General features: G+C 44.5%; 2 protein-coding genes across 8 annotated transcripts in view; one reads left to right on the top strand and one right to left on the bottom strand.

Moving 5' to 3' along the window:
* Dis3l (DIS3 like exosome 3'-5' exoribonuclease) overlaps nucleotides 1-13,540 on the top strand; it is a 34,475-nt gene extending 20,935 nt beyond the window's left edge. For 3 of the 4 annotated variants that reach the window (XM_021171468.2, XM_021171469.2, XM_021171470.2), the window contains exons 8-17: nucleotides 1,662-1,831; nucleotides 3,060-3,221; nucleotides 5,904-6,151; nucleotides 6,664-6,756; nucleotides 8,776-9,309; nucleotides 10,155-10,309; nucleotides 10,406-10,584; nucleotides 12,126-12,271; nucleotides 12,946-13,120; nucleotides 13,201-13,540. In XM_021171468.2, coding sequence (XP_021027127.1) covers nucleotides 1,662-1,831; nucleotides 3,060-3,221; nucleotides 5,904-6,151; nucleotides 6,664-6,756; nucleotides 8,776-9,309; nucleotides 10,155-10,309; nucleotides 10,406-10,584; nucleotides 12,126-12,271; nucleotides 12,946-13,120; nucleotides 13,201-13,506 — 2,168 coding nt within the window. In that variant the 3' untranslated portion in view covers nucleotides 13,507-13,540. The remainder of the gene's footprint in view (nucleotides 1-1,661; nucleotides 1,832-3,059; nucleotides 3,222-5,903; nucleotides 6,152-6,663; nucleotides 6,757-8,775; nucleotides 9,310-10,154; nucleotides 10,310-10,405; nucleotides 10,585-12,125; nucleotides 12,272-12,945; nucleotides 13,121-13,200) is intronic. The other variant, XM_021171471.1, reaches the window with a different exon arrangement.
* The window catches only part of Tipin (TIMELESS interacting protein), a 35,107-nt gene continuing 20,920 nt past the window's right edge, over nucleotides 3,205-17,391 (bottom strand). For 2 of the 4 annotated variants that reach the window (XM_021171472.1, XM_021171473.1), the window contains exon 8: nucleotides 15,529-16,014. In XM_021171472.1, the coding sequence (XP_021027131.1) occupies nucleotides 15,851-16,014 (164 nt within the window). In that variant the 3' untranslated portion in view covers nucleotides 15,529-15,850. Of the gene's footprint in view, nucleotides 3,294-12,356; nucleotides 12,473-15,528; nucleotides 16,015-17,391 lie in introns of those variants that run through there. The other 2 variants (XM_021171474.2, XM_021171475.2) reach the window with 2 other exon arrangements.

The raw sequence follows: 17,391 nt of genomic DNA, 5'->3' as shown, positions 1-17,391 counted from the left end.
CTCAGGAAGCTTCTGACATCTGCCCGAGCCTGCTGTCCCTGCAATGCTCCTCGTCTCAGGAAGCTGAAGATTTGTTCTTAGAGTTGGGCTACCCAGAAGACTGGAATTTTCCTGCATCATTTTTTGACACATCCACAGTGACTTAGAGCCTGAACCCAGCTACTTCCCACGCTTACACCACACCTCTGTGGAGCCAGGCCTCGCTCAGGTGCCCTATAGCAGGGTCATCTCATCAGCCCCTCATTGAGTTGACAGGCAGGTGGCTCAGTCAGTAACGTGCACGCCACGAGGACCTGAATTTCACAGAGAGAACTCACATTTGAAAAATAGGCGTAGTGGCACATGCTTGTCATCACAGCACTGGGGGACGTAGAGACAGGAGGATCGCTAGAACTTACTAGCTAGCCAGCTTAGCCCAAGGTGGGGCTTCAGGCCTATGAGAGACTATCTCAAAACTCAAGGTTATTGGCTCCCAAAGAATCTCCCTGCGATGGACTTGTAGCTTGAACACACACATACACACACACATGCACACGCACACACATGAAAATTTTGTGGGGCAAAGCACTTTCTCGCTGCTGTGGTTATCTTTTCCTGAGTTCAGTGCTCTGTGTTAGACTTAGGGTGTGTATTCAGTGCTCTGGACCAAGCAAGTGGGTCTGTTGAGAGCACACAGGCCACCGTGGAAGCACATAGCAGCTAGGCAAGGGTTAAAGACAAGTCAAAAGGCAGCTGTGGGTATGCACTCTTCTAATCCCCATGCTGGGAGGCAGAGGCAGGTAGATCTCAGTCTTTCCCACCTATCTACATAGTGAGTTCCAAGACAGCCAGGGCTGCATAGAGAGACAAATAACAGGCAAATGAAAGGCCAGGCCTAGTGGCTGTGCTTCTACCTCAGGGCTAAGGAGACAGAGGCCAACCTTGTCTCAAAAAACCCATTGAACAGAGCTGGGTGTGGTGGCACAGGCCTTTAATTCTAGCATTTGAGAAGCAGAGACAGGCACTTCTGTGTGAAATTTGGTTTACTTGAGTTCCAAGACATGATGAAACCCTCACTCAACAAAACAAACAGTGAATAACTAAGTCAGGGTGGAAACCATTGCCCTCCTTCAGCATAGCAAGCCCTGAGTTCCAGGACGAGATGGCAAAAGGGCCATAGGAACGTTCTGAATGTCATGTTGGGCTCTGCAGAAAAGGAATGCTGACAGGGTTTTGTTGTTGTTTTGTTTGAGACAGAGTCTCTCTATGTAGCTCAGGCTGTCCTGGAACTCTATGTAGATCAGGCTAGCCTTGAACTCAGAGATTCTCCTGCCTCTGCCTCCCTAGTGCTGTAAATAGAGGCATGAACTACTATACTGACTGACAATGGTTTTTTTGTTTTAAGCTATTCACCTTTTTTTTTTTTTAACTAGATCTAGCTGGGCAGTGGTGGTGCTCGTCTTTAATCCCAGCACTTGGGAGGCAGAGGCAGGCAGGTCTCTCCAGGCCAGCCTGGTCTACAGGTTTAAAGTGCTAAAAAAGCAGGTCCTCAAACACACTGAGCCGTGGCTTGAGACCGAGGGCTGTGCAGTTCTTGTTCATGTCCTTGCCCTTCCATCCTCACAGCCCAGAGAGGAGATGGCTAACCAGTTAGTGCTTCCTTATGTTTTGTCTTCCTCAAGGTCGAGTGGTAGGCATCCTTCAAAAGAACTGGCGAGATTATGTGGTGACATTTCCATCCAAAGAAGAGGTCCAGTCTCAGGGCAAAAATGCTCAGAAGATCCTGGTTACGCCATGGGATTACAGAATCCCTAAGATCCGCATCAGCACCCAGCAAGCAGAAGCCCTCCAGGTAGCTGCCCCTCGCTTCTGTTCTGCCTCTGCCTTTGCTGGCTTTCCAGCAGCACCAGGAAGCGTTGTTATTTCCTTTGCATAAGAGGAAATAAATTATTGATGGTATCTGGCACTCTAAGATACTGTTTTTAAACATTCTAAATATATAAGAACCATCTATTAAGTAGTCCATGGTTAATAAATGAAGGCCATAGAGAAATTGTCCTAGAAAGAGCTGTGTAGGACAAGCTGAGTGAACATACATTATCCAGCTGTCCAACTCAGAAACTTTCAATACACATAGTTTGCCAAGACTAACAAGCTTCCTTCCAGGGAAAGATACAGAAATATGATCCGAGTGTCCTGCAGGGATGATATAGTGTAACCTCACAGATCGATTATCTGTATAGGAATGGAGCGCCAGGGAGAAGGCATAAACAAGAAATGCAGAAATTAACTTTTACTTGGGGCAAAGAATGGAAGCAATGCCTGACTTAATTTGCCTACTGCTGTGCAGATTGTAAATGAGATACTAGAGTAGAATGTCCCCAACCCTTACCTTGCCTCTGGAAGCTCCCTGTGGACTCTCAGAGGACAGTTAGGACCCTTGCACTTTGCTTTCCAGGATGCCTGGGTTGCTGGACAGTGGAGAGGTCCACCTTGCACCGATACTGTCTTTCCCGCCAAGGAGCAGCTTAAGACTAAAAAGAAATTAGAAAGTAATTCCCACACTAGAAATTGAGACTGTTGTTTTTATTTATTTATTAAGATTTATTTTATTTTTAATTGTAATGTGTGTGGGTATTCTAGCACAAGCTAGAAATAGGTGTCAGGTCTACTACAGTTACAGAGGATTGTGAGCTGCCTGCAGGGTCCTTTGGAAGAGAGGCTTGTAAACACAGGCCCAGCTCTCAGGACCCTACATTATTGGATTTGGACCCTTGTGTTCCAAGTGCTAAGTAAAATGTGCTACAATTGGCTTTTATTAGCAGACTAAAATTTCTGTCCCAGTTGTCTGAAGGAGAGAGGTAACGCCTCCTTTCAAACATCAGCCAATGGCTTGCATACCAGCCGGCCATCTGAAGAGTGGCAAGAACAACAACCAGAGAGCAGAAGAAGCCACTGCAAGCCACCGTTTGCAGGTCGGCCTGTGTGTGCTCTGCTCTGTTTATCTGGTTAGTTTGATGCCTCAGATTGGGCCATTTAACTCCAGCCTTGGTTGACTTTGTATTTTTCCCTTTGTGCAGGATTTCAGGGTGGTTGTGCGCATTGACTCCTGGGAGGCAACATCAGTGTATCCAAATGGACATTTTGTGCGTGTCTTAGGGAGAATCGGTGATCTGGAAGGGGAGATCGCAACCATCCTGGTAGAGAACAGTATCTCCGTGGTCCCCTTCTCAGAAGCCCAGGTCAGATGTCTCTGAGGCCTTTGGTCCAGAGACAGAGACATACATTTCTCTCTGCTTCTGTTGCTGTTTCATCTGGAAAAAAGAACAATCGTTTCTGTGAGAGAGAGTGTATATGTGAGAGAGAGTGTGTGTGTGAGTGTGTGCATGTGTGTGTGTGTATGAGAGAGTGTGTGAGTGTGTATGGGAGTGTGTGTGTATGTGAGAGAGAGGGTGTGTGTGTGTGTGTGTGTGTGTGCATGCATGCATGCACACACTCGAGTAATTGTGCATGCAATATGGAGGCCAGAGGTCAACATCTAGCATTATCCTTAATCACTTTCTGCCTTACTCTATTTTTATGTTTGTATGTATGTGTCTGTGTATACATATCCACTTGGGGAGCCAGAACAGGTTGTTGGATCCCCCGAATCTGGCTGTTGTAAGCTGACATGGGTGCTGGGAATCAAACTTGGGTCCTCCAGAAAAGCAGCAAATGCTCTCACCTGCTGAGCTCTCTCTCCAGCCCTTCCACCTCATTGTCTGAGACAGAATCTCTATTGAATGTGCAGCTCACTAAGTCAGTAAGGCTGGGGGCGCTCAGGCATCAGAGATCCTCCTGACTCAGCTCCTCGGCCCTAGGATCACAGGCGTCCCGATGCTCCCAGCTGTTCATGTGGCAGCGAGGGGTCCTCGTGTTTGTGTGGAGAGCCCTGCACTCATTGAGGCTTCTCTCCATCCCTGAAAAGATGCCACACTGTGCACCAACCCACCGGCTAAACTAAGTGAACTCCAAGTATAAACTGAGTTTCATACAGCCTCACAGCTCCCCAAACTTTATACTTTCCAGCTGTGCTTAAAATGACATGTCAGGATCTTGAAGTCAGTGCCCACCTCAGCCCTCAGCATCCATAATCACCCTTACCCCACCCCACCCCCACCCCACGTCCTCCTCCCTCCTCAGGTTTTTTATATTGTTTTGAGACAAGGTAATACTCTGTAGCCCTGGCTGGTCTGAAGCGCACAGATCCACCTGCCTCTGCCGATGGAGTGCACCTGCCTCTGCCAATGGAATGCCGGGATTGACGGCAAGCACTACTACACCGTCCTGCACCACACCGTCCTGTAGATCGTCTTTACAGACCCAGCCACGCTCTGCCCCAACTAGAGATAGATGGGTCAAAAAGTCAGGCTCATTATGAGATGGTCTCTGAACCTTCACAGAAAAAAACCCACAGTTCAGTGAGCATAAAGCGCGAGTACTCCATCACTGAGGTCTCACAGTCCCATAAATCTGCTCTATTACTCTCGTGTTCATAGCCACATTCCTTCTGCTCTTTTCACTTAAAATGGTTTCTATATATTGACATAGCCTACTTATTTTTAGTAGTTAAGACAAATTACTGAAATTAATTTACCCTAGTTTGCTTAAACATTTTTCAACCTTTGGACATCAGTAATGTTTAATTTTTCAGTATTAGGAAAAAAGTGTTACTTGAAAGATTTTTCTAAATCAGTGTTGCCTTTTTTATTCTTTTTGATCATCCCCTTGGAATGCCATCCTTAAAGTTAAATCACCAAGCCAAAGGGCATAAAAAATTTAAATAGGTTTGTTATGTATTGGCAGATAGTTTCCCAGAAAAATGTTGCCCCGGTGTGAATTACCATCAAGAGCGTTTGGGTGTTCCTATTTTCATTATAGCTTATGACAGAACAGGAGTCACAATAAGAAAATATTGTAAACTATTTTACATTATTAAGTTTAGAATGTTTTACATAATTAAATTTTTATGTTTAACATTAGTTTCTGAAAATTATTTGTTGGCTGGCTTGGCACCTCTTCGTGAAAATGTGAGACTGAAATAAAGTAGCGACTAGACTTCCCAGGACTCCGGTTCTCTCCCTGTAGCCTCCTTAGCTTCAGACTGATAGCTTAAACAGACAATCAGAGAGGGAAAATGCCCCAGATTAGTCTTGTTTAAATTATCTTTAAGAAATAAGCTTTTATTTGGAGAGATCGTGTAGTTTTTTTTCTTCCCAGGGCTTAAAGTTTGAGTTAAAAGCTCAGCTCAGGGCTCACGAGGAAACAGGATGCAATGCGTGGTCAGCTTTACCTTGCTCTAGCCCCGTAGCTGATGAGGCTGTCAGAAGTCACAGGACATTGCCTAGCGGGCTGTAAGGTGTTCAGTGTCGTCTTTTCTGCTGACTCCTGACTTCCCAGAGCCCGACATTTGTGAGGCACCCAAAGAACAGTTACTAATCAAAAGAAGGCAAACAAGGCTGGGAGGACACTTAGGCTGTAAAGCACCTACTGTGCAAGCATGGGGATCTGAGTTCCAACCAGAACCCACTTATCAAGCTGGGAACGGTGACACAGGCTTGTAATAGCCCTAGTTCTGAGAAAGGAGCTAGTAAGAGACCCTCAGGTTTTGATGGCCATCCAGTCTGGCATTGGAGCATGCCAGGCTAGTGTACAATGACTCTACCTCAATAAACAAGATAGATGGTGTCTTCATGACTGCCTGATGTCTGAAGAGGACATAGGAACCCCAGGGGCCAGGGATACAGTGTTGAGCCACCATGTGGGTGCTAAGGATTGAACCTGGGTCCTCTGGCAGAGCAGCCATTTCTCCAGCCCTCTGAAGAGAGTGGGTTTTACAGATCCTTGCGGTGCTTGGGTTTCTGAATATTTGGTCTGTGGTACAGATGTGTGAGATGCCAGTGAACACACCAGAAAACCCTTGGAAAGTGAGTCCCAAAGAAGAACAAGAGCGGAAGGACCTGAGGACCACCCACCTCGTGTTCAGCATCGACCCCAAAGGTTGTGAAGATGTGGATGACACACTCTCAGTCAGAACCTTGAATAACGGCAACCTGGAGCTGGGGGTCCACATTGCTGACGTCACACACTTTGTGGCCCCCAACTCTTACATCGATGTTGAAGCTAGAACGAGGTAATCCTAATGGAAGGCAGCACTGCGCTGGGTGTGTCTGGGTTAGTTTCAGAAGCTCAGGATCTCTTGTTTGCGCAGTTCTGAAAATCTCTTCTGGGCTTTCTTCAAGTCCCACCTTCAGGAAAATAGTACCTTGACAAGTTTGTGTCCTTTCTTAACCTTTTACCCATCGTTTGTTTCCTCCAAAGTTAAGATGAGTAAATTTTCACGTGTAGTACAGCATTCTGTGTCGATGCTAGATCATTAAGCCACCATTTTTCTCATACAACCAAGATTCGTGTCACTTTTACTTTCTACATCAGTGGAGGAATATTCAGCCTGAGCAGTGCGACTTGGTCAAGTGGGCTCAAGGGAGCCATTTCATTAGGCAGCCTCTCCGCTTGATGGAGAGCAGTACCCCCAGGGGAATCCAACCCTCTGCCCTCGGCTGTTTACCTCCTGCAGCCCCCCACTCCCCCCTGTCAGCAGTTCTGCTGGCTGCTGAAGGTCAGTTGCGTCACTTGTCATTCCAGGGCCACCACTTACTACCTAGCGGACCGTCGCTATGACATGCTGCCTTCCATCCTCAGCGCAGACCTCTGCTCCCTCCTGGGAGGCGTTGACCGGTGAGTCTGATATCACCTTCAGAGCTGCGAGCCTTCCAGTGCACTCTCACCTCCGCTCCACACCCCTACCCACTGCTCTCCCCAGCGCCTCTGCTCCCCACTGACTTCTTCCCTTCCATATATACTCAGGGCGCCTTGTTTCTCCAGCCTCCTCCTCTCTTTCTGTTCTCCTGATGTTAGCTTTCTGAAGCCGTCCACAGGCTGAGGCGAACGCAGTCAGCTCTCCAGTGGACGCTGCTCTTCAGAAGGCCTGGGAGCTTAGGGAGTTTCTGTTTCTCAGTGAACACATGAGCCAGGCACTCCAACACTAGTAAGTAAGCTCCAAAAGACAGACGGCTCCTTCCTATTATTTTCCTGGGAAGTGATTTCTTGAATATTTTTTCTATATTTAGTGCATACAAATATAAGTGTGTGTAATTTTTATTTTATTACTGAGACAGGAGACTCTCACAAGCACTGGTTTTGTCTCTCTCTCTTTCTCTCTCTACCTCTGTCTCTTTTTAAGTACTTAATATCTTTGAGGAGAAATTTCTAGAAGCAGACCCTGTGCCAAGCTGCATGCATTTGTGTTGAGATCCATACGATCAGATAGCCCTCCCCGAGGCTGCAGCAGTCTGTCCTACAGCAGTCAAGTGCAGAGTTCGTTCCCACAGCCTGGCCCGTGTGCTGTGCTATGCTTTCATGTGAGGCAGTTTGCCTGCCGGACGAGTAGTGTCTAAGTTTAGATTCTACTCTTCGCCTCCTCTGTACAAAGCTGAAGGTTTTAACTAAGGATGCTCTGCCACCTCTCCTGTGAGCTACTTCACAGGCCTTACTGTTTTCATTTGGTTTTGTGATTTATTACTGATTTATAACAACTTTTTATACTAGGAAGTTAGCCCCTCTAAACTGTATGAGTTATAGATCTATAGGTTTTTATCTTTAATAAAATGTTTTGGTGGCAGAATGGCTCTTTGCTAAATGAGCTTTTTGTTAATTAACCTATCATCAAGATTGGTACTAAGCTCACTGTCACCTTATAGGATTTAAAGGCTTTCTTCTGGTTTCCTGGCACTAAACAAATCTGTCTCGGTCAGTGCCAGGCTTTCATAGTCAAAATGGAGAACTGTAAGGTTTTTCAGGCCCTGTGTGAACTCACTGAAGAGTCCTTCGGATAACAGAACCCATTGTGACTTTGTTGTTGACACATGTTACACAGTGAGCACTAGGTAGCCCTGGCTGGCCTGCAACTCCCTAGGTAGACCTGGCTGGCCTTAGACTCACAAACATCTGCCTGTCTTTGCCTCCCAAGTGCTGGAGTTAAAGGTGTATGCCACCACACCCAGCCTGACTTAGTTTTTAACATTAAAACGTGTGTGTGAACGTGTAGATAGATAGATAGATAGATAGATAGATACATACATACATACATACATACATACATACATACATGAAGAAGGGGGGTTGTGTGTATAATAGAATGATTAAAGAAATTGTACCAAAAGTCTGTAGCAAGGTCATTTCTTTCAAACTTGATTCAAAATCAAGTTCTGCTGGCCTCTAAATTAGAATAGAGTGGACTGGAGAGATGGCTCAGCAGTTAAGAGCACTGGCCACTCCTCCGACAACTCTAACAACCAGGTTTGATTCCCAGCACCTGTGTGACAGCTCACAGCTGCCTGTAGTTCCAGGGGATCTGATGCCCTCCTCTGGCCTCCTTGAGCAGCAGACATACACCTAGTGTTCAGCCATACATGCAGCAAAATACCTATGGGTATTAAATAAAGAATAATAATCTTACATAAAAGAAACAGAGCCCTACAAGACTCAGTGCGTAAAGACACCTGTGCTGTGTGTGAGTTTGAGCTTCAGGACTAATATGGTGGAAAGAGAATGGCTCTCACAAGATGTCCCTGATCTCCGCACATTTGTCACGATACTCACATGTGCAACCATACACAAAAATGTACACAAAATAAATAAAATGTATACTATTTAGAGAATGGAATAATTATACTGTTGATGTCCCTGGTTTTATAGGTATGCTGTGTCAGTCATGTGGGAATTAGATAAAACCTCTTATGAAATTAAGAAGGTGTGGTACGGCAGAACCATTATCCGATCAGCTTACAAACTGTTCTACGAGGCGGCCCAGGAACTACTGGACGGAAACTTCAGCATTGTTGATGATATTCCAGAACTTAAAGCCTTGGACAAGCAGAGCCAACAGGCCAAACTAGAGGAGTTGGTGTGGGCAATTGGAAAGTTGACAGACGTAGCTCGCCACATCCGAGCAAAGAGAGACCGCTGTGGAGCCTTGGAGCTGGAAGGGGTAGAGGTTCGAGTCCAGCTGGATGACAAGAAGAACATCCATGACCTCATCCCCAAGCAGCCCCTGGAGGTTCACGAGACGGTGGCTGAATGCATGATCCTAGCCAACCACTGGGTGGCCAAGAAGATCTGGGAGAGCTTCCCCCACCAGGCCCTGCTTCGCCAACACCCTCCTCCACACCAGGAGTTTTTCTCAGAGCTCCGAGAATGTGCTAAAGCAAAAGGCTTCTTCATAGACACACGGTAATCCGCTTCTGAGGGGGCAGAGGCATGGCAGAGAGTGCCTGTGTTTATTTCTCTTACAGTTGTTCCTGAAATATGGCCTGTAGCCAGGCACATTGGTGCATTGGAACCTGAGGCAGCTGGCTCACCAGTCTGAGGCTGGTCCACTTAAAGAGGATTTAAAAATTACGTTGTTGCCAAGCACAAGGTCCCAACTAAAATACCTTTTGTCAGTTTAGCCAATGGGTAGCTTCTGTCTTCAAGCAACAGAGTCTGCGGTCATTTGGTTGAGTTGAGCACATTTGCATTCTGGTCACACTGACCAAGGACTTTCCAATGACCTCTTGGTTACTCATTTGAATGCTGAGGTGGTGGCCCAACCATTCATAGATTACTGTAGCCATGTATTAACATTATTCTATACTACATAAGAAATGTGAATTCGGGGGGCTGGGTAAATGGCTCAGCACTTAAGAGCAAAATGACGTTACTGCTCTTGCAGAGAACCCAGGCTTGATTCCCAGGGCCTGCAAAGGACACACACACACATATATGAAAATAAATAACTTTTTTAAAAATGTAAATTCTGAGCCAGGGGGTGGCGGTGCACACTGGAATCCCAGCACTTGGAGGCAGAGGTGGTCTCTGAATTTGAGAGGCTACACAAAGAAATCCTAGCTCGAAAGAAAAAAAAAATTTAATTCTGACAATCTTTCTTTGTTTAAACTTTAAAAGCAAACTAGTATTGAAAAGAAAATTGTGGCCAAGATAAATTTAACTGCTGACATATGAGGATATTTAAACCCAGGAGTGTCACTTGTAAATGGCCTCTCGGGACCCATTGAGGCTTCTCTGTTTCTCGTTAGGTCCAACAAAACCCTGGCTGACTCTCTGGATAGTGCAAATGACCCCAAGGACCCCCTGGTAAACAAGCTGCTACGCTCCATGGCCACCCAGGCCATGTCCAACGCCCTCTACTTCTCTACGGGATCCTGCGCAGAGGAGGAGTTCCATCATTACGGTAAGTGACAGCACTGGCTTCCCGATGCCTTAACCGTAAGCAAGTCTTTTCTAGAGTGCTCTGTTCTTTATTCTGACATCTTGCTTTCCTTTGAAGGGCTGGCCTTAGATAAATACACCCACTTTACCTCTCCAATAAGAAGATACTCAGATATTGTAGTGCATCGGCTATTAATGGCAGCCATTTCAAAAGACAAGAAAATGGAGATTAAAGAAAATTTGTTCAGCAACAAAAATCTTGAGGAATTATGCAGACACATTAACAACAGAAACCGAGTAAGAAGAAACTTTAAACTCTTACCCATTATCTCAAAAGAGTTCTCAGCTTTCCTGCACCAAAGAATGGAGTACCGCATATTTTTGCAAACTCCATAATTATTATAGCCCCGTGCTCTTAGTGTTCTAAGATAACATGAACTTGGGAGATTTTGGTGTTGTTGTTGCTGTTGTTGTTGCTGTTGTTTGTATTTTGAGACAGAGTCTCATTATGTAGACCAGTCTGTCCTCTGCCTCACAGATCTGCCTGCCTCTGCCTCCCAAGTGCTGCGATTAAAGGTGTCCTTTCTTAAGCACCATGACTGGCAGTTTTGTTTTGTGTTTTTAGATGAGATCTCACTGTATGTTCCAGGCTGATTTTCCAACTGAGGAAACTCAAGTGATCTTCCACATAGCCTCTCTGTGCACTAATCCAGGCTTAGCTAGCGTTAGAGGCTTGACAATGGATTAGGGATCTTTCCTAAAAGTTAGAGATAGAGAGGTTTAAGCAGCTGGATATGGTGTAACCTCAATATTTAGGAGGCTGACTCACACAAGTGTAAAGTTTCAGGCTAGCCTGGTCTACATTAGCAAGACTTTTATATATATATATATAAATAGAAGACAGGCATGGTGGCCCTGCACTTGGGAGGCAGAAACAAGCAGATCTCTGCAAGTTCAAGGCAAGTATGATTTATATATGATTTTTAAGACAGCCAGGGCTATATAGTAGTGAGATCATGTCTCAAGGAAAACAACAAAAAGTTAGCATTGTCACTGAGCCATCTCATCAATCTTGTGTATGTGTGTGTGTATGTAACAGAGACAGAAAAACAGAGCAGCTGGGCGTGGTGCCGCACGCCTTTAATCCCAGCACTCGGGAGGCAGAGGCGGGCGGATTTCTGAGTTCGAGGCCAGCCTGGTCTACAGAGTGAGTTCCAGGACAGCCAGGGCTACACAGAGACACCCTGTCTCGGGAAAAACAAAACAAAACAAAAAAAGAAAGACAGAGCAGTTATTCGTATGTAATGTGGGTATCACAGGATAACTTTCAAGAGTTGGTTCTTGCCTTCCACCGTGTTTTAGACATAGTCTTGTTTCTGCTACTGTGCTCTGCACTCCAGGACAGCTGGCCACTACAGCTGTGAGCTTCTGGTCAATTCTCCCATCTTTACCTCCCACCTTGTGCTAGGAGTACTGGGATTACAGATGTGTGCCGCCATGTCCAGCATTTCCTTGGTGCCTGGGGATTAACCCAGGTGATAAGGTTTGCCTGGAGTGTGCTTTGCCCATTGAGCCTGCCCTCTCATCTCATCTCTACTCTTTGTATTTGAGGCCAGGTTGCTCTCTCTGTCTCTTCTTCTTTGGTTTAGTTGAGACAAGGGCTGTAAACTAATGTCAATCCTCCTGTCTCAGCCTCCCAAGTGCTGGGATTACATGCAGGGGCCACCACCACACACTTGAATCCTGCCTGTTTAAAAGCTGTTTCTGTGGGAATGAGTTTGGGCTTCTTCCTGGACGGCAGGGAACTGTTGTGATGCTTTGGGTTGCACTTCTTACAGGCGGCACAGCGGTCTCAGAAGCAGTCCACCGAGCTCTTCCAGTGCATGTACTTTAAAGACCGAGATCCAGAAACTGAGGAGCGCTGCATAGCTGATGGAGTTATTTATTCCATTAGAACAAATGGTGTACTTGTATTTATTCCAAGGTATGTTACTTCTCATGCAGTGGGTAACAGGAAACCATAGTTAAACAATACCAGTATCGAACACAAATGTTGATTATATATAACTTACTAAAGTATTTATTTAGACTGGGGATATATAGCTTAACAGTGGATTGCTTGTCTAACACATCTGGAGTGTTGGATTTGATCCCCATCATTCCATAAAACCAAGTGTGATGACACCTATAAAGCAAGATAGTCAAAAGTTCAAGGTCATCCTTAGCTATATAATGATTCTGATGCCAGATTGTGCTATATGAGACATTATCTCAAAAGAATATAAGCTTGTCATGGTGGTACACACCTTTAATCCTAGCACTCAAGAAGCAAACACAACCAGATCTCTTGAGTTTGAGGCCAGCCAGGGCTACACACACACACACACACACACACACACACACACACATATATATATACTTCATGAAATTATTATATGTACATAGTATAATATACAGTCAGGAAATAACGGCAGCAATTGGGAGTACATGTAGGCACACATCCCTACCAGTCTTAGAACTCTTCTTAGCTAGTAAAGTATTCTTTCTTATCTGTTTTTGTAAAAATGTTTCTGGGGTAAACCATGGGAAAATGGCTAAGTACAGTAAGGTCTGCATACTAAGAATATATTGTCTGTGTCCACCCTGTCGATGATGGAGGTTTGGGATTAAAGGTGCTGCTTATCTGAAGAGTAAAGATAGCTTGGTGATCTCCTGTGGCCCAGAGGGCAGCTCTGAATGGAAGCCAGGATCCCTACAAAGATCTCAAAACAAGATCATCTCTACCACAGCTGGAGGGCAGTCTGTTACCTTTCATCTATTTGACCATGTGACGGTAAGTCTCTGCATTCAACGTTGCTTTCAGTGTGAAGGAAAGAAGGCCATGATGAAGTAACATGTATTTCTCTGTGCCAGGTAAGAATTTCTGTCCAGGCCTCGCGCTGCCACTCTGATACAATCAGGCTTGAAATAGTAAGCAACAAACCATACATGATCCCAAACACAGAACTCTGTCACCAGAGCTCCCTGCTGAAGAGTGAGTTAGTGAAGGAAGTAACCCGATCTGTGGAGGAAGCGCAGCTTGCACAAGAAGTCAAAGGCAAGGTGATTCAGGAAGAGCATCAAGAATACTGCCAGACAAAGGGAAGAAGTCTGTACACACTTCTGGAGGAGATAAGGGACCTAGCTCTTCTGGATGTCTCTGACAGTTGTGCAATGTGAAATACTTCCATGTCATTAAAGACCTTTGTCTTAAGTGGTGTACTTTTTTTCTTTCTTCGTTTCTTCTTTTTTCTTCCTTTCCTTTCTTCCTTTCTTTGTTGTTGTTGAGACAGGGTTTCTCTGTGTAGCCCTGGCTATCCTGGAACTCACTCTGTAGACCAGGCTGGCCTCGAACTCAGGAATCTGCCTGCCTCTGCCTCCCGAGTGCTGGGATTAAAGGCGTGCGCCACCACGCCCAGCTTTTTTTTTTTTTTTAAACACCTCTTGCCTCTGTCTTCAGACTGTTGGGATTAAAGATATATGCCACCACACTTGGCTCAAATTGATTCTTTCAAATGAAGTTTGGTTGGTTGGTTGGTTGGTTGGTTGGTTTTGGTGTTTCAAGACAGGTTTTCACTATGTATCCCTGGCTGTCCTGCAATTTACTCAGTGTATCAGGCTGGCTCAAACTCAAGAGATCTGCCTGCCTCTGCCCCCAGGTGCTGGGATTAGAGGCATGTGCTGCCACTGTCTGGCTCAAATGAAGTTTACTTTTGTAAATTTTACAGACACATTTGAGTTCCTCTGACATTAGGTAAAATTTTAGCCATTTTAGGTAAGACAGTCCTGCCTACCTTTCTTCTCCAAAATTCTTTCTTCATGTTAACTTACACTTGCCCAATTATTCTGGCACCAGCTGAAGACAAGAGGAGTAGTGGGCTGTACCCTATGTCTTACCTCAAACTCCCTTCCCACCCTTGAATTCTATTATGTGCACCTTCAATAGCCAAATACCTGGCCTTCCCAAGAGAAGTGTTCCCAAACTCAACTCCCAAAGCCACACCAATCCATGCAGTCTGTGCCCAACTTCTGGATTTCAAACCATCTTTGTTACTCCCAATTTACTGGATGTCGGTCCAAAATGTTACCTATCCTTTCCCTAAGGAAGAGGCAAGAGACCTTCTTTTAATCCTTGTCACTAAAAGTTTTCAGTCTTTTCCCCCAACTAATGAGAATATGCAGCCATGAAACAGACCATAAAATGTCTCACCATGGTGCTTCCTCACCTCTCGTTAGCACCTCCACCAAGCTCAGAAAGCAAGCAAAACCTCCAAGCAAGCAAAACCTCCAGTCAGGTTCTCTCTTCATCTGGCCCCATCACCTCTAACCTCCCAGCCATCATTCTCAAATCTTTATTTCTTGTTTCTGGCATATACATACTCTGTCCTTCACAATACTCTACAAGTTTCTCACCAAGTCACCAACATGGAGAACATTGTGTTTTCTGGAAGCACTGGAGTATATTCATACCCACGGTCTTATACACCCTACGAAAGCCCTCTACCACATTCTCAACCTACAAACGTTCTCTGAACTTTTCTACCATCATTAATGGAGGCAGTATCAACTTTTTTATTTTTTAAAGATTTATTTTATGTAGATGAGTACACTGTAGCTGTACAGATGGCTGTGAGCCTTCATGTGGTTGTTGGGAATTGAATTTAGGACTTCGGCTAGCTCCAGTCAATTCTGCTCACCCAAAGATTGATTTATTATTGTAAATATACTTTAGCTGTCTTCAGGCGCACCAGAAAAAGTGTCAGATCTCATTACCGGTGGTTGTGAGCTACCATGTGGAACTCAGGACCTTTGGAAGAGCCATCAGTGCTCTTATCCACTGAGCCATCTTGCCAGTCCCAGTATCAACCTTTTATGTGATCTTTTAAACATTAAAGTGACTCTTGTAGCAAGATGAGTGTTGTGGCACATACCTTTAACCCCAACACAAAGCAGCCTTCAAACCAGCTGAGACTGCAGTGAGGCAGACTGTTCCAATAATGATATGAAAGAAAAGACCAGATGATGTACACAGCTGTCACAGAGCATTTGAAGGCAGAAAAAGCAGGACACTGACCTCTAATTTAAGACCAGCCAGGATGCTGTAATGAGTGAGTTTTTAAAAATAGTCAAAATTCTTAACTGCTTCAGCAAAAAGTTTAAATTGTATAACTAAATCATGGTGAGAAACTCAAATCCTGAGAGTTGCTTACAAAATAATTTATTTCTTTATAAAAACTGACCTAATAGTCAGTGCATATTTACATTTTAAATTACCCAATTTATCGAGAAACAATTCAATGCAAACTACAAAATAGCTTATAAAGACAGACTTATACAGGACACCAAAAATAATAAACAGACTTACTAAAATAAGTAGGAAACAGTTTAAAAGTCCCTGTATTTTAAGCAGGAATCCACATAAGTCTTAAGACTTAAGGATTTATACAAAGTAGAAAACACTACAAATAACCCCAAGCTTGCAGGATGCTGCTGTAGAGAGTTGGCTACTTACAGCATTTCTAGATTAGTCTAGGTTAGTATGGTCCAGCTGTGTCTCCTCTGCTTTGAACTGTTCCTCTTCATGTGTACTGGCGAAAGGAACATCATGTGGACCATCAGCAGTGTCTATGTTTAATCCATCTGACTCTTCTTGATCCTCACCAGTACTGTTCTCTTCAACTGTCACATCTGAGAGAAAAATCAAATCATTATTACTCATTACCAGATCATTACCGATCCAATCTTGATAAATACAGATCCCTCCCAAAGCTATCAAATCGATAATCACCTAATTATGATAAGTAAGTCTAAATATAAACCACTTTTCCACACATGCATAAAAGCACACTTAAAATGCCAAGGGTCCTGGAGGTGTAGCTCAGTTGTAGAATCAATTCAGATCAGCAAGCATGAGGTCCTGGATTCAATCCTGGCACTCTCATATACAAAAGTGTCCTAAAATGATATTACATTCAAACTCTCCATTCTTACTCAAATGTAACTTCTCATTCAAAATGAAACTATAAAGAGACTTTTAAAAAATTAGACATAGGCCAGGCAAGATGACTCTGTGGGTAAAGGTCAGCCTGACTGACCCAATGGTGAAAGGAGAGAACAGACTCCCAAATTATCCCGACTTGTATGTTCAAAATGTCAAAGACAAATGCAGTTGAATTTTACATCAAAGTGATGTAAAGAAAATTTAAGCCAGGGATCATGACATATGCCTGTTAATCCCAGCACTTAAAGCCCTGTCTGGAAAAAAAAGAAACCTTAAAATACTTATTTGTATTTAGGAAAATTTATAAACAGAAAATGAGCCTTAAATCCCTATTGTTAAGAAACTTTGAGATGGCAAGAAGCCACTGTCACCCATCCATCATTACATAGTCATATGATTTTTTTTTATTGGATATTTTATTTATTTATATTCCTTTTTCTTTTCTTTTTTTTTTTTTTTTTTTTTTTTTTTTTAGACAGGGTTTCTCTATATAGCCCTGGCTGTCCTGGAACTCACTCTGTAGACCAGGCTGGCCTCAAACTCGGAAATCTGCCTGCCTCTGCCTCTGTGCTGGGATTAAAGGCATGTACAACCACGCCCAGCTTATTTACATTTCAAATGTTATCCCTTTCCCGGTGGGTGTCCCTTCCACAAACCCCCTCTTATTCCCCTCCCCCTGCTTCTATGAGAGTGCTTACCCACCCACCCACTCCTACCTCACCATTCTGGCATTCCCCTACAGTGAGACAGAGCCTTCACAGGACTAAGGGCCTCTTCTCCCACTGATACCAGATAAAGCCATCCTCTGCTACATATGCAGCTGGAGCCATGCAAACCCCTTCAGCTCCTGTGTAGGTATATGCACATGAGCTCCTTGAGGTCAGAACGATCTATAGACCAGGCTGGCCTCAAACTCACAGAGTTCTACCTACCTCTACCTCCCAAGTATAAAGGCATGCACCACCACTGCCCGGTTGGATAAGACATAACATGGAGCCGGGCGTGGTGGCGCACGCCTTTAATCCCAGCACTCGGGAGGCAGAGGCAGGCGGATCTCTGAGTTC

This window comes from Mus caroli, chromosome 9 (assembly GCF_900094665.2).
Source record: "Mus caroli chromosome 9, CAROLI_EIJ_v1.1, whole genome shotgun sequence".
Taxonomy (NCBI): domain Eukaryota; kingdom Metazoa; phylum Chordata; class Mammalia; order Rodentia; family Muridae; genus Mus; species Mus caroli.
Note: the sequence above shows the minus strand (reverse complement) of the source record. Positions and strands in the feature narration are given on the sequence as shown.